The sequence below is a fragment of the Gymnoscopelus microlampas genome, assembly GCF_963454915.1.
Source record: "Gymnoscopelus microlampas genome assembly, chromosome: 3".
Classification (NCBI taxonomy): Eukaryota; Metazoa; Chordata; class Actinopteri; order Myctophiformes; family Myctophidae; genus Gymnoscopelus; species Gymnoscopelus microlampas.
This window is the reverse complement of record NC_139940.1, coordinates 25,956,313-25,976,180: the sequence shown is the minus strand read 5'-3', so window position 1 is coordinate 25,976,180 and position 19,868 is coordinate 25,956,313. Positions and strand designations below refer to the sequence as shown.

At 43.3% G+C, this 19,868-nt stretch overlaps 1 protein-coding gene across 1 annotated transcript in view; it reads left to right on the top strand.

Moving 5' to 3' along the window:
• bbs9 (Bardet-Biedl syndrome 9) overlaps positions 1-13,463 on the top strand; it is a 227,709-nt gene extending 214,246 nt beyond the window's left edge. The window contains exon 22 of the mRNA XM_084052563.1: positions 11,512-13,463. Coding sequence (XP_083908689.1) covers positions 11,512-12,059 — 548 coding nt within the window. The 3' untranslated portion in view covers positions 12,060-13,463. The remainder of the gene's footprint in view (positions 1-11,511) is intronic.
• The last annotated feature ends 6,405 nt before the right edge of the window (positions 13,464-19,868 follow it).

Below are 19,868 nucleotides of genomic sequence, written 5' to 3'. Positions count from 1 at the left end.
TGTGTGTGTGTGTGTGTGTGTGTGTGTGTGTGTGTGCGTGCGTGCGTGCGTGCGTGCGTGCGTGCGTGCGTGCGTGCGTGCGTGCGTGCGTGCGTGCGTGCGTGCATGTATGCGTGTGAGTGCATGCATGCGTGCGTAAGTGCATGCGTACGAATGTCAATCCTACGTCCTGTGCCCTATACCTTGGTATAATGACAATAAATTCTAATTGATCAAATTACACAAAAACATTACTGTTGGCCCGGACCATGGCTTACCGGTCCGGGCACCTAGGCTCTAGGGTGGCCTGGCAGTGCATCACAGGTTCAGGCCCCGTTCCCGACGATCTTTACTGCATCTCTTTCTCCCTGTTTCCTGTCCATCTCCACTTTCCAATATAAATAAAGGCAGACAAGCCAAAACAATGTATTAAAAGAAAGGAAAAAAAACATTACTGTTAAATCTATTTTCAAGTCTGCTCATTCTGTGATTAAGATATATCAAGACGATTCTTTATATTATTGCTGTATTATTATATTAGTAAATTCTCACATTGGGAGCACACTCTCAGAGCACACTCTCATATCGTTGGTGTTTTCCCAGCACAGGGCCTAAAACCAATCATTGAATATCTACCTCATAAAGGACACCCACAGGCACACTTTGGCCATGTTGAGAACGGTTAGAAAACCCTGCCAAAACTCTGGAATTAAACTCCTATGACTATGCCCGTTGGGACCGTATGCCCCTTGGTTATGCAATACCTGTTGTTCCCGTTGTTAGAGTACTCGTTTTACCCATTGTCAGAGAGTACCCTTTGTCCTCGTTGTCAGAGCTCTATAGTAGTGCAGTACCTATTATCGTAGGCGGCAGTTAGGGGTTACGTTAGGGGTTAAGTGTCTTGCTCAGGGACATCTCGACACATTGCCGGGGCCAGGAGTCAAACCTGAGATCTTCTGTTTTCCAGGTGGCCTCTCTACCCATTCAGCTATGGCCGCATGTTCTGCTTTGAGACAGACCCAGAGCAGCATGGTAGATGGTCTGCTTTTTAGAAAGACCAGAGCAGCATGGGTAGAGAGGCCCGTGCTGCAGCATGGTAGAGACCGTAACAGCATGGTAGAGACCAGAGCAGCATCGTAGAGACCAGAACAGCATGATAGAGACCGTAACAGCATGGTAGAGACCAGAGGAGCATCGTAGAGACCAGAACAGCATGATAGAGACCGTAACAGCATGGTATAGACCAGAGCAGCATGGTAGAGACAGATCTTTTCAGCGTTTCACAACAATAGTAGGCTGTGCATCTAAAAATAGAAAAATAAAGGTTGTGTGGCCTCTCTCTTCCACACACATATGCATCTCTCCCCCCTTCCACTCTTTCTGAAGAGGCAATCGTGCATGTGTGTGTGTGCACAGTGCACACACAACAGGATGATGTGTGACAGCATTCTTCCGATTTTACCATTTTATGTGGAAAATTGTGGTGGAAATATATTGGGCAAATTACAAACTCTAGCAATTATTGTAGGGAGGGATTGCTTGAATTTGTGTTAATTCTTATGATTGCAGACTCCTAGAGGGAGACTGCATTCTCATGTTGCACTCAACCACCAGGCTTAGACAGTCAAAGACTGAAAGTTGGCCTTCATCAGAGATGATAAATGAAGGAAGGTTGTTTGGGCATAAATGTCATGTTGCGTAGCTCAAATGAGATCATGGCTCATGGTTTGAACAAAACATGAATCATTAATTGACCTAAGCATTATGCAGCCTGAATGCAAAAATCAACACCAGTCTCTCAGATAAATGAATTTGAGCACTATGCATGTCGGTGTGTTTTATGTAAGATTCCAGACTGTGTTTTAATGTTTCGGATTGGATTCTGCATCCTCTCGCTTTCCACAATCTTGGAAAGCGAGAGGATGCCTGAGCAGTGTAGAAAAAGTATACTGGTACCGATCTTCAAGAACAAGGGCGAACAGAGCTGTAGTAACTACAGAGGTATAAATCTGATTATTCTGAAGAAGAAGATGTGTTATTTTGCCTGTCTTGATTGTTGGTCCTGCACCTGCAGAGGAATGAAGGTCATGCAGGACAGACATAGTGTGTGTGTGTGTGTGTGTGTGTGTGTGTGTGTGTGTGTGTGTGTGTGTGTGTGTGTGTGTGTGTGTGTGTGTGTGTGTGTGTGTGTGTGTGTGTGTGTGTGTGTGTGTGTGTGTGTGTGTGTGTGTGTGTGTGTGTGTGTGTGTGTGTGTGAACAAGAGAGAGAACAGTGAGGATGCAAGCAGCAGAGGTGGCGAAGGTGAAGGAGTATAAATACCTGGGGTCAACTATCCAAAGTAATGCGAAGTATGGAAGAGAGGGGAGAGTGCAAGCAGGGAGGAAAGTGTCAGGAATGATTTGTGACAGAAGGGTACCCGCAAGAGTGAGAGGGAAGGTGTATAAGACAGTATGCTGTACGGCTTGGAAATGGTGGCTTTGACGCTGAGGGTGGCAGAAGTGAGGATGCTGCCATTCTCATTTGGAGTGACAAGGGTTGACAAGATCAGATCAGAAATGACTATATTAGAGCAGTGGTTCTCAACCTGTGAGTCGGGACCCTCAAGGGGGTCTCCACATGATTTTGGGGGGTCCCCAGATGACAGTGAAATGACAATTTAAGGACTTTTAAGACCTTTTTCTTTTTACTTTCTTTTTATTCTTTTTTTCTAGAGCAAGGTAGGTCATGTTGGGCATCACATTTACATTAAATGAGTACATTTCTGGTATAGTTAACACTCTTATGTTGAGGGCTATTCAGTCCAGATGAAATGAGAGGGATCCTTATTTGAAGTAACTTTTAAGACCTTTTTAATACCTAAAAAAAGAAAGAAAGACCATTACTGCATCAAAAGTAATCAACAAACTATGCTATAAAAACCGATCAAACATTGGCCAAATTGTCAAATAATATACGAAAGAGACCAAATTGTGAAAATAGCCGATCCACAAGCTGACAACGCCCCGCGTTGCGAGACGTTGTGGGCTTGTAGATCTGCTATTTTCACAATATTTATCTGGGGAACGTTTGAGAAAAGTTTGAGAACCACTGCATTAGAGAGTCAGCCCAGGTTAAAAGGTTTGGGGATAAAGCAAGAGAGGCGAGGTTGAGATGGTTTCGACATGTGCGGATGAGGGAGGAAGGAGGACATTGGGAGAAGAATACCGAAGATGGAGCTGCCAGGCAAGAGGAGAAGAGGGAGGCCAAAGCGGAGGTTTTATGGATTCGGTGAGAGAGGGACATGCAGGTGGCTGGAGAGGCCGAGGAAGATGCAGAAAACAGAAACGGATGGAAACAGATGATCAGCTGTGGCGACCCCTGATGGGAACAGAAGAAGATGAAGAAGATCGTAGAATTCTGCCATGTTTTCATATGAAAGTATGAAACTGATATCTCAGTCTTATTCCTTGGTGTTTGGCAAACAAAGAAATGATGCATTACCATGATGGTATATATCCCCACCAGCAATAACTACTTACTGTTTATAATAATAATAATAATAATAATAATAATAATAATAATAATAAACTTTATTTGTATAGCACCTTTCATGACATGAAATGCAGCGCAAAGTGCTTTACAGAGCAAGAATACAGTTACAGTTACAACCAATTTAACAATAAAGCAAACAAAAAATAAAATAAAATAAAAGCAAAAGCATAAAACATTAAAATAGGCAATACAGTGAGGACTTAAAAATCAACCAAAGAGTCAGCTAAAAGCAAGAGTGAAGAAATAGGTCTTGAGCTGTGCTTTAAAGCTATCGACAGAGGCTGCCTGTTTTAGGTGTAATGGGAGTTTATTCCACACTGTTGGTCCGTAAAAGCAGAATGCTGCTTCACCGTATTTTTTATATGTCATTTTAGGCACCTCGAGTAGGTCAGCACTTGAAGACCTGAGGGTCCGGTTTGGATCATGTCTCTCTAGGCAGTCATAGAGGTAGGAAGGTGCCAGACCATTTAGAGCTTTATAAACTATTAAAAGAATTTTAAAATCAATCCTAAAAACAACCGGGAGCCAGTGTAGTGAAGCTAGTACTGGAGTGATATGTTCTCTCATTCTAGTTTTAGTTAAAATTCTGGCTGCCGCATTTTGAACAAGTTGTAATCTGTCAGTTGTTTTCTTAGGCAGGCCAGAGTAGAGCGCATTGCAGTAATCAAGCCGAGAGAAAACAAAAGCGTGGATCAGCGTTTTTGCGTCGTCTAACGACAGATAGTCTCTAATTCGCGCAATATTTCTAAGATGAAAGAAAGCAATCTTGGTGACATGATTAATGTGTGCATTAAAATTCAATTCAGAGTCGATAATAACCCCCAGGTTCTTTACTGTGGTGTTACTTTCTACAGCCAGGTTACCAAGTCTACTTATTATTAATTCTCTCTGCTCACTGGAGCCAATTATGAGAATTTCTGTTTTATCCTCATTTAGCTTAAGAAAGTTCTCACTCATCCAGCATTTTATACTGGACAGACAGGTCAACAATGGGTCTAGAGCGCAGGGGTCGTCTGGAGCTACCGAAAGATACAGCTGGGTATCATCAGCATTATAATCCCACCCTGTCCCATGATGGACAGCTTATCACCCCACCTTACAGTTTAGCCATTTTTGAAAAATAGCACATCTACAAGCTCACAATGTGTCGCGATACTACCTGTTATTATATGAAGATCGGCTATTTTCAATAAACAAAGTATAAAATAGGGCTTAAATGGTCAAAGCTGCGTTATGTAACCTGGATGTGACCCCGGGTCTCCTGCGCAAGTGCTTTTACCACTGAGCTAAAAGAGCCTGCCTGCTTGCTCAGGGGAGAAATGTAATTTTGACCTTCAGACACAGGATCTAAATGTCTCAATAGAAGAGCAGGGAGACCAATTACAACCAAATTGTAGTTACATTGTATTAAAATGTTATTCTCTAAAGAAAGTTACATAATACATACAATACAATTTAATGGATGATTTGTATAAATTATCTAAATCCGCAAAGTAACTTCTAACTTAAGTTCTCAAATAATTGTAGTGGTGTAAAAAGTACAATATTTGCCTCTGAGATGCAGTGAAGTAGAAGTTTAAACTAGAAACAAAAAGTCAAGTAAAAGTACCTAAAAATTGTACTTAAGTGCGGTACTTGAGTAAATGTAGTGTAGCACTACTTAGTTACTTTCCACCACCACTGGTTGTCCTGCGTGGTCGGAGAGCACATTGCACTAAAACCTGATTTGTGCGACAGTGTAGCGCACCAAAAATAGCAGACCTACAAGGCAAGCGCACAATGCTTCGTTAGAGCTTGTAGGTCTGCTATTTTCTGGCGCGTGACAACCGCTGTGCGTCAAAGTATGAATCGGGCTTAAATTCGTTCTGAAGAACCATGCCGAAGGCTTCACTGAGTTCTGACCTCTGTACAGATTCCAGTCTCTCTCTCTCTCTCTCTCTCTCTCTCTCTCTCTCTCTCTCTCTCTCTCCCCCCTGCTCTCCTCTCCCTCTCACCTCCGGTTAGTTTTCCAGTGCTCCTCTCCAGAGAATCCAGCCCAGTGAATATTGTTGTTCCAGTTTGAACACTCTGTACACTTTAAAGACTGCTTTCATAGTTCCAACCACAAGTGACTTAAAGCAGGTGCCCTTGACACCTGTGTGTGTGTGTGTGTGTGTGTGTGTGTGTGTGTGTGTGTGTGTGTGTGTGTGTGTGTGTGTGTGTGCGTGTGCGTGTGTCTGCGTGCGTATGCGTATTCTTATGCGTGCATATGTATGCGTGTGAGTATGTTTTACTGTCTTGGATCCCACTCAGTCTTTTGTGTCAAATGTCTGTGTTCCCACGTTGCCGACCACACTAGTTTGTTTTTAGATTTCACACAATGCTGCAATCCTTTAATCTGGACTATGTTCACACAAACACACGCACACACACACACACACACACACACACACACACACACACACACACACACACACACACACACACACACACACACACACACACACACACTGTGTGTGTACTGCACTGAAGCACACATACATGCACACATCTATACTCACACACATAAGCATACTAAAGCAAGAAGCAGTTTAGCGAGTGATATTTATAAAACAATACAACGCTCACTGAATTCTCCCACATGCTGGAGAGGACATTGTGTGTGCGTGCGTGTGCGTGCGTGCGTGCGCGTGTGTGTGTGTGTGTGTGTGTGTGTAGGTGCCTGCGGGCTCGCTGTGCGGCCCACGTATGTTTTGACTTCGGCTCCGTGCGGATGAATGCAGTGCCTGCGATCCGTTCCTAAGACGCTCAGCCGAGCGGAACATCAGGGCTTTGAACGCCGTCAAGATAGCGACGCTCTCCTCTGAGCCAGCCTTATCGACTGCTTGGCTTTTGTTGCGCTGCTTAGCGTTGTTGTCATCTACAGAACATTGTTGCCTTCATGACTCCCTAAACTTCACGACTCCCTAAAACCGAGCTCTGGACTGAATGGAACGTGTATTTGTTGATGCCTTGTATGGAGAAAAAACATTGGGGGCTTTTTACACAAAGGTCATGGAATGTATGGACCCAAATCACACCCTCTACCTCCTCCGCCTATTTAAATTTAGGGTTGTGTTACTCCTGCATTAAGGCCTTCTGCTTTGTGAGAACAGCAAAGATGTGAGAGATCAGTCAGATGTAACAAAAGTCACAGTCCAGATTCAAACCGGCGACATCACATGGTAATCTCAACGTGGCCTTTGCCACCGACTCACCGCAATGCCCTAACATATCCATTGTAATTAACCCCTGTCTGTGGGACAAATTTGGATCTGTGCTGTGGGATTTCCATGGAACATTGTCTTGTTCTTTTATTCAAGAAGGTAGATGAACTGTAAAGTAATTGCTTCCATGGCGTCTCGCTGGCTCTGCATGCAGTATTTCCACCCAGCCGCTAGCCGCATCTGAAGCTTAGAAACGGCAAAGGCCTACATCTCCCTAAATCACAATGGAACGGATTGAGTGGCTGTCAGTCAGCGGATAACCTTTACTCTTACATGGCTGTTTGTGGTGACTTAAGGTTATACATAGCAAAGCTATAGGAGGGATTTATGCACTAATACAGGCCTGTCACAGATTGCTTGGAGAAGGGTTATCAGCAAGAACTGAGGAGTGAATGTAAGGAGTGCGTGTACAACATTATCAACCTTGGGTAGCTGTTATACTGTATATATGTGTATTTACTATTTTTAGAATACTGTATGACTAATCTGGTCCTTGTATCTGTTATATATTTTACTGAGTGCATGGGTTCTTTGACACTGGAGTACACCACTTGCGACAGACAGCAAGTGTCAATTAATACAGAGACACCCCTTCTCTCCTCCACACTCATAGGCAACAAAGTGAGATGATGTTTTTGATAGCACTAACACCCTAACTCACTTCTCTTGCCATGTCATATAAATGTACAGGAATTAGTCTTACCGTTTTCGTGCAATATTTTAAGTGAGTAGTTTGAAGTGGCCTCGTTGTCAGTATCAGGCAAGCAACGAGGGTGTTTATCCCCTTACAAGGTGCTACACCAAGGAGATGCGACCTTAGAGACCTTAGCACCACCCACCTGTCCTAGTTCCTCCTCCTTCTCATGCCCACAGCTGTTGTGTTATGATAATGTTACGAAAGGGCTGTTTTTCTATTGGCACGTTTGACCCTCAAGGTTTCAGCCTCCAGGTAGAAACTCAAAATAGTCAGAGAAGACATAAAACACCATAAAAACACCACCAGGGGGCTTAATGAAGTTCTATCAACCTCATAGACACATGAAAAACAGAAAAAGTGCAAAACCATGGCACCACCTCTTTAATACCATATTGTTGTGTTCAAAATCGAGAAAAAAATCTCGCCTGCCCTAAATGTAATTTCTGGGAACGCCACTGCCTTACACTAAAATCCTGAATGTACATCTGTACACTCTGAGTGTACAAATGTAAGGGTTCATTAACCCAGGGTGTAAAAATTGACCCTTATAAGGACACACAAATTGGCATAATATCACTACAAACAAAAAGCGACATTTTCCTGACAAATATCTTGTTTAAAGTCAACATTAACAAGTGAAGTATGGAACTGTCTCTCTCTCTCTCTCTCTCTGACTCTCTCTTTATGTGTTTTTGCAGATGCCAACTTTCACAAACATAGACACTAACACACTTCATAAGTGCATTTACAATAAGCGTCACGCCTTCAACATCAAATGCACACAGAAACTGTATACAACCATGTTTCTGTTCCACGTTTCCATGGGAGACAAACTGAAATAACCCCGTCTGTGATGTATGTGAATGGCACAAGTCCCTCTGTCAGCATTTCCTCTGCGTGTCGGTAAAATACACTACTTTAATCTGTGACTGTAAAAGATCTAACGGCACATGGGTGTGTGTGTGTGTGTGTGTGTGTGTGTGTGTGTGTGTGTGTGTGTGTGTGTGTGTGTGTGTGTGTGTGTGTGTGTGTGTGTGTGTGTGTGTGTGTGAACTGCTCATGTGAATATGTGCTTGCATGATGTGCTTGTATGTGTGAGTGAACCATTGATTGTATCCAAAGAACACTCCTAGCACTCCTCTCCTTGGTGTTAACCAAAGGGAAAGGGTGGTAGCTGGTAAAACAGTGTTAAAACAAAAGCTGCTCCCTTTTTAACAGGCCTACTTTTACTGTACCGCTTTACTGGCCCTGACACCCATTCACACAGCTCTGCTCCTCCCTTTAACCCATTCATATGGGTTCATAGGGCTTGATGATGTGATGTTTTGGGGGGGTTATATTTTCCCTGAGTGTGTCTGTGTACGTGTGTGTACCTCGGGGTCATTCAGGTACATTCGTCGATTAGCGCATGCTTGTTCAACTGTAGTTACACACAGCATCACACCGGACAATGAGAGTGGTATGTGCATTATCAGCATCATGGCAGGCAGGGAGCTTAAATTGCATTATTGTCTCCGCCAGGCCGAAAGGCATGGCGAGAGTATGTTTTACCCCCTGTCCGTCCGTCCGTGTGTCCGTCCGTGTGTCCTGTCCGTGTGTTAACAGCTAATCTCCGGCACTGTTAGCCCGGCCGCTGCTAAACTGTGCACACACACTCCCTGAATGCCAATTCAGAACCTCTGCCCCAAAGTTTTCACATGGGCCTGTCATAGCGACACCAGGAGGCCGATTTGTGCAAAAAACATTTTTTTCCCATTACTCCGACAGATTTTATCCAAACGTCATGCAATTCGGTACACAATATCTCTATAGTCATGTGATCAACACGGATCTGTCCGATTTCCCATATTCCATCCTCATTGGCTAAGGTTGGCTTCCAAGTTTGCAGGATTGGTCCGTTTTGAACAAAATGCCTGGCTCAAATCATGAACTGTGATTTCCGTGAAATTTCACGCGCACATTCCCACTAGGCCCAGGAAGAAATGCCACCCTTTTCACATTGGCCTGTTATAGCGCCACCAGCAGGTTAATTTAGCAAAACACATTTTTGGAACAAAATGCCTCAAACCATGAATGCATTGTCCGATTTCCGTGAAAGGCCTAAGAAGAAATGGCCACCCTTTTCACATTGGCCTATTATAGCGCCACCAGGAGGCCACGATAACGTACCTGACCTGGCGGAGACCTGTGCTCCAAGGAGCACTTTTTCTAGTTATTTGTATTATTCGTCCGACCGTGTGTGTGTCTGTGAGCAGATAATCTCCGACTCCGATCGGCGTGAAATTTGCACGCACACTCACAGTAGGCCAAGTAAGACACACCCCAAATGTGTCAAACCAGTCTCATGGTGGTGTTATACTAGGCCACTTTATGTTTTGGCCGTAGGCTGTACAATCAGACACACAAATATGGACAGAGGTGAAAACATACCTCTCTTCAACCTCCCTATCTGTCTGCAGACAAAAATTAGGCATACAAACGCATTTGATCATTTGACTATATCTGACTCTGGATAAATTGTACAAAAATAGTAACCAAAAACAAAGTATCCCAAGTATTTTTTTCCCGCTTTTTTGCATTGTGATGTGTGGCGTTTCAGACCACTGAAGGTAGATACTTAGGTGCCAACCTGATGTCACAGAACAAATAAAATATCTGCCACAGCTAACATTCAGCTGTTTTGCACTTATTTTAAATGACAAGACGAACTAAACAGTACTGTTTCATCTACCTTGTTTAGTGAGTTGAACACTGTTGGCCACCTGCACACAATAGCTGCCAACCGCCTCACTAAGTGACTGTAGGGTCATGTATAAAAAGAATACCACACACTCCACACACACTTCAGCCAAACCTCTGTAAGCCTGGCCTAGACGATTAGCCAGCTGATACTGACTCTACTGTGGAGTCACTAAACACACACACATGCTAGACACACACACACACACACACACACACACACACACACACACACACACACACACACACACACACACACACACACACACACACACACACACACACACACACACACACACACACACTCTCTCTCTCTCTCTCTCTCTCTCTCTCTCTCTCTCTCTCTCTCTCTCTCTCTCTCTCTCTCTCTCTCTCTCTCTCTCTCTCTCTCTCTCTCTCTCTCTCTCTCTCTCTCTCTCTCTCTCTCTCTCTCTCTCTCTCTCTCTCCCAGTAAGCCCTCTCCTTTCTCATGGAGATAAGCATGTCTCATTGTTTGCAGACAACGGCGCTGTTATTATCTTATCAAAGAGCCAATCCAATCTGGAGGAGGAGGGGAGGGGGGCTGCTCAGAGTGGGGGTCTTTTGTAATGCAACAGGTGCCGTTGTCACTCAATTAGACTCGTTGTTAAAGATGTCTGAGAGCTTTACTGTTTATGCTGGCATTGTGCTCGCTGTGTCTTAACCTCAGCCCATGGTACAAAACAATGGCGTCATCAGCGTAGGCCATTATGCAAACGTCAGTTAATCCCCTAACCCACTCATTACAGAACGAGGGGCCATTTGTCACGTGAATGATTTTGTTTACTGTATTGATGGAAATCAATGCTTGCCTGAGGGGGTGAAGTTGGAATGGATTTAGTTTTTCTTACTGTTTCTACTTACTTCCAACCTTAAACTCGAGTGATTGTTATAGAAAACAGATTGGTTGAAGTAGATGGAGATAATATTTATAAATGCACACATGGCTCATAGGCTTTTCATCTCAGTGTTGCAATTCAAACTTCAAAATACAGACATTGTCATCAGCTTGAAATTAAAGTATTTTATCTCATAACATTTTCTTTAATCTTGTTTGACATTGTTGCTGTCGGACAGAAACCTTGTATCCCAACTTTCTATGTTCTTTCGTATAGTAATGGCCTACTTTGTAAATAAGTTACACAAAATGCTGCTGATTTGGTAATACAAGGTTTCTGCCGGACAGCCACGATATGGTAAATATGATATGATACGATATGAAATATGTCTTGTGAGGCCGATTTTCGCCGTGTACGTGTATGTGTATTTGTTCATCTCTTTCTCTCTCTGCCCACATACAGATAAGGAACCAAAGGAGAAGAAGGAGGTGGTCAAGGAGCCATCTGAGGTGGCGGTGATTGAGGAGAGCGCTGCAGTGGAAGAGCCGGCCAAGGAGGTGGTGAAGAAGGAGAAAAGGGAGCCCAAAGAGAAGAAGGAGGCTTCAAAGGAGAAGAAGGAGGTGGTCAAGGAGCCATCTGAGGTGGCGGTGATTGAGGAGAGCGCCGCAGTGGAGGAGCCGGCCAAGGAGGTGGTGAAGAAGGAGAAAAAGGAGCCCAAAGAGAAGAAGGAGGCTTCAAAGGAGAAGAAGGAGTCATCCAAGGACTCTAAAAAGGAGTCGAGCAAGGAGGCCAAAGAGCCCAAGGAGGAGGCCAAGAAGGAATCAAAGAAGGAATCGTCTAAAGACTCCTCCTCCAAGGAGAAGAAGGAGTCGTCCAAGGAGAAGAAGGAGAAAGACAGAGATAAGGAAGGGAAAGAACCCAGTAAGGAGGCAGTAGACAAAAAAGTGTCTAAGAAGTCATCAGTGAAGGTGAAAGAGAAGCAGAAAGAGCCAGAGGCTGGAGACGACTGATAGCAGCCATGCACTAATCACACACTGATATGCAGCACACACACACACACACTTACACAATAATCACACACTGATATGTAGCGCACACACACACTTACACTGGCATATAACGCCTGATTTATACTTAGTTTGCGTGTCAGTGACGTGAACCAAAACATTAAAAATAGCTGATCTACAAGCTTTGTCATGCGTTGTGAGCTTGCAGATCGCTATTTCAGGTGCGCGACACAGTGTGCAACAAAGTATAAATCAGTCATGACACATCCACTGATTGAGGCATGTGTACATACAGAGCAGTGGCTGTTTTATACACACACACACACACACAGTTTTTCTTTCTGTCTGGGCTCACTGTATTCGACTGGACCACATCCGCTAGTTCTGGTGTCTGTGCTGAGCTGCGGTGGGAAGCACTGGACTCAGGGAGACCAAGGACGTAGGCAGCATCAGCAACCGTTCTCCCTTCCTCTCTTCCATCCTCCTCCCTCCCTTCTCCTTTAGCAGACACTCTTCCTCCTGCTTCCTCCTCCGCTCTTTCCCTGTGTCCCTGCTCCCGGGCCAGGGGAACCCACAGTGCTGCGCCTTGCTAATCCCTGACCCCCCCACCCAACCCGCCTACAGTACATACTGGCCATGCTTTGACGTCAGACCGTCCTCCCTCTTACCCTCCACCCCCCATCACATGGCATCAGGCCTCCTCTCTCGAGCCTCCCCCGCACTGGAAATAAGAATAGCCGCTCGCTGGTCTGTCAGGTTCAGCCACCCTACCACTTCCGGGTAAATTAAGGCCGCTTCAAACCCTTGAACCCCACACCCCCATAGTTTTTTTACATTGACATAACAGATATTTAGCTACCGCAGGGGTTCAGTGTAACTGGCACTGACAGTACCCATGGCACATTGATGATGCTGCGGCAATTGAACCAACATTTCAGTTCTAGGACAGTCTTCTTTTAACTGCCAAATCTCCCCTGTTGCCCAACAGTGGCTGGAAGTTTCTAGATACAACGTGTTGGCAGAAGGTTGGATAAGAGAATATGTCTTTTTAGAGTACGACCAGACACAACCCAGACCAGGTCACGTGACCAGGGAAAACTCCTGGCCTTTCATTACGATAGATTAGAAAGAATCTGTGAGTTCTGTTTCAGCATGGAATGTAACATTTGAAATAAGTGACAACTCCAATTACAAAATGTTTGATAACACTATACCGACTGGAAACGTTACGCTCTAGAGATATTTTTAAAGGGATGTACAGTTTAGCATTTTGAGTTTGAGTAGAGCTCTTTACCCCACAGACACACACACACACACACACACACACACACACACACACACACACACACACACACACACACACACACACACACACACACACACACACACACACACACACACACACACACACACACACACACACACACACACACACACACACACACACACACACACACACTCAGTACATACATACTATATATTTAACTCTAAAGTCTTTTGCCCTGTATTTCCAGCCAGCCTCTGAGCTCATAGACCACGGCCATAGAGGAACGCTGTGCCAGCTCAACCAATGACAATCCAAGCAACTGTGTCTTTGTATGTCTATTGGTACTGTACTCTATAACTCGTCTGTTCCATGTACGGTTACCAAAATCTTTTGGCTCAATGTCCAGACTGTCCACCAGACATTCTTTTTTAGCTAACCACACAAAAGCTATGCTTGTGGGGAAATGTGGGTTGAACCTAGCGCTGTTGGTGTGACTACTGAAAGCCACATGTGAAACCTGCTGCTCTTTTGCTAAAAGGTGAAATACTTTTCCCTGCAAGAAAGCAACGTTCTGTTTGTGATCAGCAACGTTGTGCCACAGTGCGTCCTTTCCCATTGTAAGCTAGGCGAATAAAGAAGCCAGCTCTGTAAAACTGAGGTTTGAGGTGGACACTGGGCCTTAGAGTTGAAACTATGAAACGACTGAGTCTGTTTTCTACCATTGCTGTTCTACCGTACCGGGTACATTCTGAGCCTTTTGTTTCTGGCCACATCAGCAGGGTTAACTGTATTTAGCACTGTCTTGTCTTCTTCATTTACTGTGACCGTTACACCTGAAAAAAAAACCTCTCTTAGGTATGTCTGTGTGTTGTCTTTGTGTTTTTCCTGAGAGGTCAGGACAGTCTGTGACCAAAATGTAGAAGCTGTCACACCAGTGAAAGGGACTTGTTTCTCTCTTTTCTTGTTTTTCTTTCTGTGCTCTTGTGTAAACTTCCTTGTGCATAGAGCAAGGTCAATTGAAGATTTTGTAACTGTTTAATTTGTTGCTGTTTAATTTGGCAACAGGTCTGTTTGTACATGTAGACCTTTGAAGCGGCACGGTACAAGGACTGTAGATATTGTTTGATGCCTGCCAACTCTCTCTCTCCCTCTTTCTCTCATTTGCCCCCCCCCCCCCACCATCTCTCTGTTTCTGCATCACTGCGTTTTTCTCTCACTTTCCTATTACTCTTTCTGTCTCTCTCTCTTCTAGTTTCTCTCACATGCAACGACCACTTTGTCTTTCTTCTACTATTTTGCTCCTCTCTCCCATCGCTCTGTCAAACAACTCTGCACAGAAATGTTCTAGTGTCAAGAACCACATCAACCAAACATTGTTACACACCCCACTGTAAAATAAGCCAACAACAAAAAGTAAACAAACAATAATAATGAAACAGTAACTGTGCCACAGCACTTTTAAGAGAATGTAATAAAAACAGATGTGCATTTTTAGACTTTTAGAAATGACTGGCTCTGTGTGCGTTCATTTTAACAGTGTTTTAGTCCTAAGATATTCAGAGGATAGTTGTTGTAATACTCATGCCATTACAGAGAAAAGAAAGAGTCCACATAAACAGCTTAATGCTATCTTTCCTTACTGTGCAAAGCAGCAAACAGGCAGTTACAGCTGGGTCTTCCACAAGTTACTACATTAGCAAAGAAGTGTTGTTTATGTTTTAACAACGTTTAGCTTATGAGCTATTGATCACGGAAGTTCAAATCTGTGAACATATTTCCACAACATTACTACGGAAGAATTGTCGAACCATTTTCCAAATAAGACACATTAGACATCAAATGCCACACCATACAAGCTGTGCCTTTTACAGCAATGTTAATTTGGCTCTGGCTTCCCATCTCTGTACGTTTTACAGAATAACAGTGTGGTGGAATGAGGCTATGGTCACACATCAGAATTATCTTTACATGCGCCAATGCAGGGGATAGGCTTTTACGTGCCGAGGTGAATTACATGTCAAAGTTCACAAAACTTGAACTAGAGAAGATGCTAATTTGCCACCGGAAGCTCCACCCCTTCGCTCACATAGAATGGAGGTGAACGTGAGACAAATATTTAATATTTGCGCACCGTACCCTGATGACACAACATCCCTGCCTTGAACAGGCTGTATAAAAGGGGCTTCTGTGTGGTAATGCTGTCCAGAGCAAGGCATATTGAGCTGCAACGTCATTATCGCTGCTGCTATTAACTTGCAAGTTTACATGTGTTGAGTAAGGTTCACAACTCTAGGGCCCTTAAAACCTGTTAAATCCGAATCATGTAATCTCCTAAACAAAACTGTCAATGAAAGAAATGTCCTTCCTAATAACCAAATTTCACCTTTTGACCCCTCACAGACATAAAGAACTGTGCATGAACTCTGCATGTGTGTGTGGAAAGTGTGACACAGCGGACGGAGATCCAAATGTCTCACCTGAAACTACAAACAACGTCACCTCCAAGAAGCCCCCCGTCACAGTTGAGACCTATTGGGACGTCGGGCGTGGCTCCTGGCCTAGCTGGCCAGGACACAGGGTTAAAGGCTGGACTGGTTCTAAGATCAACTGTGTGAAAGAGAGGCCCTGAAGATGATGCCATATTTTCTACAATGACAGCCAATCAGCCCAATTAATTAAAGTTGTTACTGCTGCACCAGAGCGACAGAGCGGCCCACACGGTAACTGACAACAAACCACACCCCACTGCCACAACGGCCTCCACGGAATGGAAGTTTTGCCTTTCCAACAAAGTCGCACCTCTTTCAAAGTCACTTGTGTTTCAAAGTGGGAAAAGTATTGTACTTTTTATTGATAGGACATCGCTTAAGTGATTTCTTTGAATATATATTTTTTCCATAGATTGAATGATGAATTTCAGTTAATCAGTTAATGGCCACTTTTTTCCAACCAAACTGCATATTATTGTAAACAGGAATCACTGCTGCTCATTTCCTATAGACAACTGGATCTTTACCCCTAGAGCTCTGAACCAGACATGGCTGTTGAGCACACATTATGGGGATTGGACATTGTGACCCTTCAGATACACCAAGCCACTCTGCCGCCCACAGACAGCTGAGTGTAACACCCCCTCCTCCTCTCCAGAGCTCCAGGCCAGACCTGCCGTCTGCATGCGGCCTTAACCCGGGGGCAGCCGGTCTCCGCCTATCGTCTACAGTCGGCAGGCATCACAATGCTGCACCAGGTCTGAAGAGCTGGAGGAGAGCCTGTCTGAGTCTCTACACTGCAAAATCCTGAGTGTAATAGACGGGCTTTACAATGTAGGAATATAATTCACCGGCTCCCTCTTTGTTTGAAACGGGATCCCAAAAGCCAGGCTCAGACGGCACCACCGTCGCAGTCATTTCAGAAATATCTTCTCACCAGGAGACATCTCCCCTTGAGAGGTGCGCTCTCAATTTCCCTGCATTTGGAGCCTTGAAAATGACGTACTATTCAATACATCAATATGTTAGGTTGTGGGAAACATCTGTGTGTCACTAGTTTTCATATATACATTAAGGACAACAGATATCAATATAAAATAAACATGCATCCTTTTTATTAGAACCCTGAGGTAAAAGGTTCAATTCCGCAAGAGACAGTCTATGTCAATGAGCAAGGCACTGAATTCCTTTGTTCATTCATTGGCCCATAAATCATTCTGGATTAGAATCAGGTCAGCTAAAAAAAACTGAAATGTTAAATGGGAATTTTATTTAAAAGTGCAGGTTGGCATGTGGGCTCATTCATCAACATCATCGCCCCACTGCACCAACAGGGGCGTTATTTGGTCCCTACGGAGTGGGAGGAGGGTCATTTAGGGGCAAGTTAAATACCTGTTGAAACTCCATCTCCAGCGCAGTAGGGGCAGTGTTGCCATGTCTGCTTATTATAAGCGACTTTGGGCTTGTTTTTCTGTTGCTTATAAATATTGGTAGTTGCTGGTTGGGTTTTTTGGGTTTGTTTTTAAAGTGTAATTATTTGGGCTTGCTTCCATTTTTTTTTAATTATTGTTTTAACCAGTTCTCAAACATTTGCATGTCAAGGACTGAAGGACGCCCAAATTAATGTATTTCTCTGCAGTGCAGACCCCCCCATCTGAAAAAAGAAATAACTTTTCAAATATCCTTTCAAGAACTTTTTGAAAATAGCAGATCTACATTGGCTATAATAGCTAATAAGGTGCTCATGTGTCTCTAGTGGCTTCTTTTGGGCTTGTTTTTATACACCTCGCTGCGTATTTCTCTCACAAACTCTGGCAACACTGAGTAGGCGGCAAGTCAGCGAAATTGCTTGGGTACTCTTTGGCGCCATCTAGCGGCTAATATTGATGAAATACCAACTTTGAGCATTGCATGCTGCAGTCTCTCAGTCATTCACACTATAAATGCACTCATCAGGGCTGTCCTGTCCCTCGTGGCATGTTTACAATGCGAAGTAACAAGAGCAACCCAATTAGATAAAAGAAAGCATCGCTGCCTGACAGCGCTGAGGCCAGTAAAACCGGGCTGGGTCATAATTGTGTCTTTGAAGACACTCTTTCCCTTCCCATATAGGCTATGGGCAGTGTTGCCATGTCCGCTTATTATAAGCGACTTTGGGCTTCTTTTTCTGTAAAGTTGCTTGTAAAGGTTGGTAGTTGCGGGTTGCGTTTTTTTGTGCTTGTTTCTAAATTGTACTTGTTCATTTAAAATGTTTAAATGATCATTTAGACCAGTGGTTCTCAAATATTTTCATGAAAATGTTTTGTGCCAGGGAGCATTTGTGTTGTTAGAATGTAAAAAAAAAAAATCCACATATTACACATTTATTGCAAGTGTTTTATATAAAATAGCAGATTTACAAGTTCACAACGCGTCGCATCCTGTGAGCTTGTAGATTGGCTATTTTCTAATAGTCAATATAAGTTTAAAGTGTTTTAAATGTTGCTTCTTTGGGCTTGTTTTACGAGACCTGTGTGCTTGTTTCTCTCGCAAAACCTGGCAACACTGGCTATGGGAGATTCTGCGGGCGCTTAAAGTGTGAGCGCTTTAAAAAGGTGTCACTTTTCTAAATCTAACAGCATAATGTAACGCAATCCGCTTAAAAAAACGATCCTCACAAACCAAGTTCACCAGGAAATAATAGGGTAAAATGTAAGAGATGCTAGTTTATTCTTCAGAGTGACGCGTTTCGTTTGAATAGGTTATAAATTATCTCGCCTAAATTATAGCAGTAGAAATAACTTGCAAATGCATGATGGTAAACAACTTCATATCCATGAGGCTACAACCTGCACTAACCTCTAGTCTGCCTACCCAGTGGTGGAAAGTAACTAAGTACATGTACTCAAGTAGCCTCTATACTTAAGTACAATTTTGAGGTATTTTTACTTTCTTCAGTAATTACAATTTTCAATACTTTTTACTTATACCCCACTACACCTCAGAGGAAAATGTTAATGTTGTAGGCCTACTTTTACTCCACTCCACTACAATTATATGAAAACTTTATATTTACTAGTAGTCCTAACTTTGTAGATTTTGATTATTATTACAAAACATACATTATTATTATTATTATTAGGCTATTACAAAACATACATTATTATTATTATTAGGCTATTACAAAACATACATTAACCACTTCAGCCCTATATACTTTTTGACCATTTGAAAATAGCCGAACTACAAGCTCACACCTGCATTGTGAGCATGTAGATCTGCTATTTTCAAAAGATTTGTATACATTTTATACATTTGAAAACTTGTGAAATGGGATGGCATAATGAGAACTATACTTTCTACTTGTGGTATATAGGCTACTTTTAGTACATTTTGATACCAATACTTTTGTACTTTTACTCAAGTAAATGTTGAATTCCGGACTTTTACTAGTAACAGAGTACCTCTACATTGCAGTATTGATACTTTTACTTAAGCTAAAACATTTGAGTACTTCTTCCATCACTGTGCCTACCCGGTTTTGGCACCGCTGGTGTGTTTAGGGCAGTGGTTTTCAACCAGTGGTCCGGGGACCCCCAGGGGTACTTGAGGGAGTACCAGGGGGTCCCCAGCAAAATTAGTTAATAGCGTCACGATCTTTTTCAACCACTTAGTTTTGGCTATTCAAAAATAGCAGATATACAAGCTCTGTAGATCTGCTATTTTTGAAAAACCTTGAAAAAAGTGTGCATATCTTTGAATATTTATATTTTTTAATGCGAAAATGAACTGATATCTTTGCTTCTGGGGGTCCCTGGCACAAAACATTTTCAATTGGGGGTCCGCGGCCAAATGTATATCAATTTAGGGGTCCTTGGCATGAAAAAGGTTGAAAACCACTGGTAGCTCAGACTCAGAGTGGACACGTGAAGCAGCGCATGTACTGTCGCTACTCGGGCTTGTTAGTTAGTTGTGAAACGGGATCCGATATAGCAGTAGGTGGGTCTGTCTCTCTCCAACACACACACACACACACACACACACACACACACACACGCACGCACAGAGTGGTATTGT